We start from the raw sequence: 2,297 nt of genomic DNA, 5'->3' as shown, positions 1-2,297 counted from the left end.
TATATAGGAATTTGACACCAGTATACAAGAATAGAAGCCATTCTTCAACAGATAAGTGATCAGATTATATGAATACACACCTTTTAAATAAAGAAATGAAAACTAAAAAGCTACTAAATTTCCCCAAGTCCCTCTCTAATAATAAGAGAAATGTAAGTTGCGAGCACATGTGTGGAGCTGCTCCCGACAGGAAGCCCCACTGCTATGGACGTGTTCCAGAAGGTGGAAAAGATTGGCGAGGGCGCCTACGGGGTGGTGTATAAGGCGAGGAACAAGCAAATGGGGCAGCTAGTGGCTCTGAAGAAGATCAGCCTGGACTCGGAGACTGAGGGTGTCTCCAGCACCACCATTCAGGAGATCTCCCTTCTCAAAGAGCTTAAGCACCCCAATATTGTCAGGCTACCGGATGTGGTCCATAGTGAGAAAAAGCTATATCTGGTGTTCGAGTTCCTCAGCGAGGACCTGAAGAAATATATGGACTCAGCTGCAGCCACAAGGGGTCAATTTCTGCCATTCTCATCGGGTCATCCACCGTGATCTGAAGCCCCAGAACCTTCTCATCAATGAGTTAGGTGCCATCAAGCTGGCTGATTTGGGGCTGGCCCGGGCCTTTGGCGTGTCCCTGCATACCCATGAGGTGGTAACCCTCTGGTACCATGCCCCTGAGATTCTCCTGGGCTGCAAGTTCTACTCAACAGCCATAGATGTCTGGAGCATTGGTTGCATCTTTGCAGAGATGGTGACATGGAAGGCCCTTTTTCCTGGTGATTCTGAAATTGACCAGTTGTTCCGAATTTTTCGAACCCTGGGCACACCCAGTGAGGCCATGTGGCCAGGGGTCATCCAGCTGCCGGACTATAAGGGCAGTTTCCCCAAGTGGACCAGGAAGTCGATAGAGGAAATTGTGCCTAGCCTTGACCCAGAGGGCAAGGACCAGCAGCTCATGCTGCTGCAGTATGACCCAAACCGGCGCATCTCAGCCAAGGCAGCTCTGACACATCGTTATTTCTCCACCTGCAAGTCATGCTCAGCCCCACATCAGTGCATGCTGGAGCATTTTTGCTGCTGAAGGGGACAGGTGTCCAGCTTCTACCCTCTTCTACCCTCTTCTACCCTCTTCCACCCCCTTCTCAGGCCCGATCCCCAAAGTCCCTTCTGCAGTTCTGGTTCTATCTTTCCCTAATACTGGGGCAGAATTATAGGCAGGATGGGCTTTGTGTCTAGGATCAGCCATGTCCTGGGGACCCCAAGGGGCTAGGTTTGGACCGGTCATTCTACCAGGTTAGTGAATGTTCCTGTGTTTTTATTGGGTTTGACAGCATCACTTCAGAGCAGAAGGCACAGATTCCTCATAAGGAAGGAAAGGCGAGAGAGTAGCTCCCTGGTACCTAGGAACACTGGGGGGGTGGCACTCAGAGAAAGAGGGCCAATTTCTTTTCTTATCCACCTTATGCCTTGGGAATTGATCTCTTGACATCATTGACCTCGTGCAAACTTTACCTTCAGCTCAAGAATTTCAGGGTAGAGGGGATTCTGCTTCTGCACCCCACATCCAGCCCCCCTGCTGTTCTTTTGGGGTTTAAACCGTTTGGGAAAGAGTTTAATTCCATTTACAAGAGTTAGAGGAAAGGGAGTGAATCAGTCTATGATCAGTCCAGCACTCTACCACACATCACCTTCATTCCTCTCATATCCCTTCTGTCTCTTCTCCTTACAATGACATAGTTCATTAAATGCAAATGTTTGCTGTGAGGGTGTATCCATAAAGTTTTACTACATTTAGTTCAATGTAAGACAGTGTTGGTGATAAGAAGGTTATGAGATGCACAAGTGTTCAGTGTTAAGTGATCATCACTGTTGATGTTTCTTAATTCATTATTTGCAAGGACTTCTGCATTAGTTACATAGAATTTTAAACTTGTCCTCTTTTGTCACATTGATGAAGAGGGTCTTGAGGTCTTCATAAAATTTTTCTTTGTCCCCATCAAAGTTCACCCTGGTGAAAGCAAAAACACTGATGATGGTTGTGTGGCACTTTACTACAAATGGTAATTGCATTGTCATGAGCTGGTCTTTCACTCCTTTTGTTTGTTGCTTAGATTAGTTTTGATTGCTCAACCTACACTAGCTACATGGGGAACTCCCCCTCATTTTGGCCACTTCAGAAAAAAACATGTATCCAACTCCAACTTTTGTAAACTGGCCTTCATTTGTCAGCCTCTTTTCACTCAGAACTGCTATTTGGATGTAATACCTACTGAGTTCTCTCACAATAAGAGCTGTTTATCTTTTAGGTC

The 2,297-nt window shown here is 46.4% G+C and overlaps 1 protein-coding gene across 1 annotated transcript; it reads left to right on the top strand.

The window, feature by feature from the left end:
• Positions 1 to 204: 204 nt before the first annotated feature.
• On the top strand, positions 205 to 1,069 carry LOC122738766 (cyclin-dependent kinase 3-like). Its single transcript, XM_043980689.1, is given in 2 exon segments — positions 205 to 491; positions 493 to 1,069. Coding segments are annotated over 2 exon segments (864 nt in total).
• Positions 1,070 to 2,297: the final 1,228 nt, after the last annotated feature.

This window comes from Dromiciops gliroides, chromosome 2 (assembly GCF_019393635.1).
Source record: "Dromiciops gliroides isolate mDroGli1 chromosome 2, mDroGli1.pri, whole genome shotgun sequence".
Taxonomy (NCBI): domain Eukaryota; kingdom Metazoa; phylum Chordata; class Mammalia; order Microbiotheria; family Microbiotheriidae; genus Dromiciops; species Dromiciops gliroides.
The sequence above is the reverse complement of the archived record's forward strand: the minus strand, read 5'-3'. Positions and strand labels throughout refer to the sequence as shown.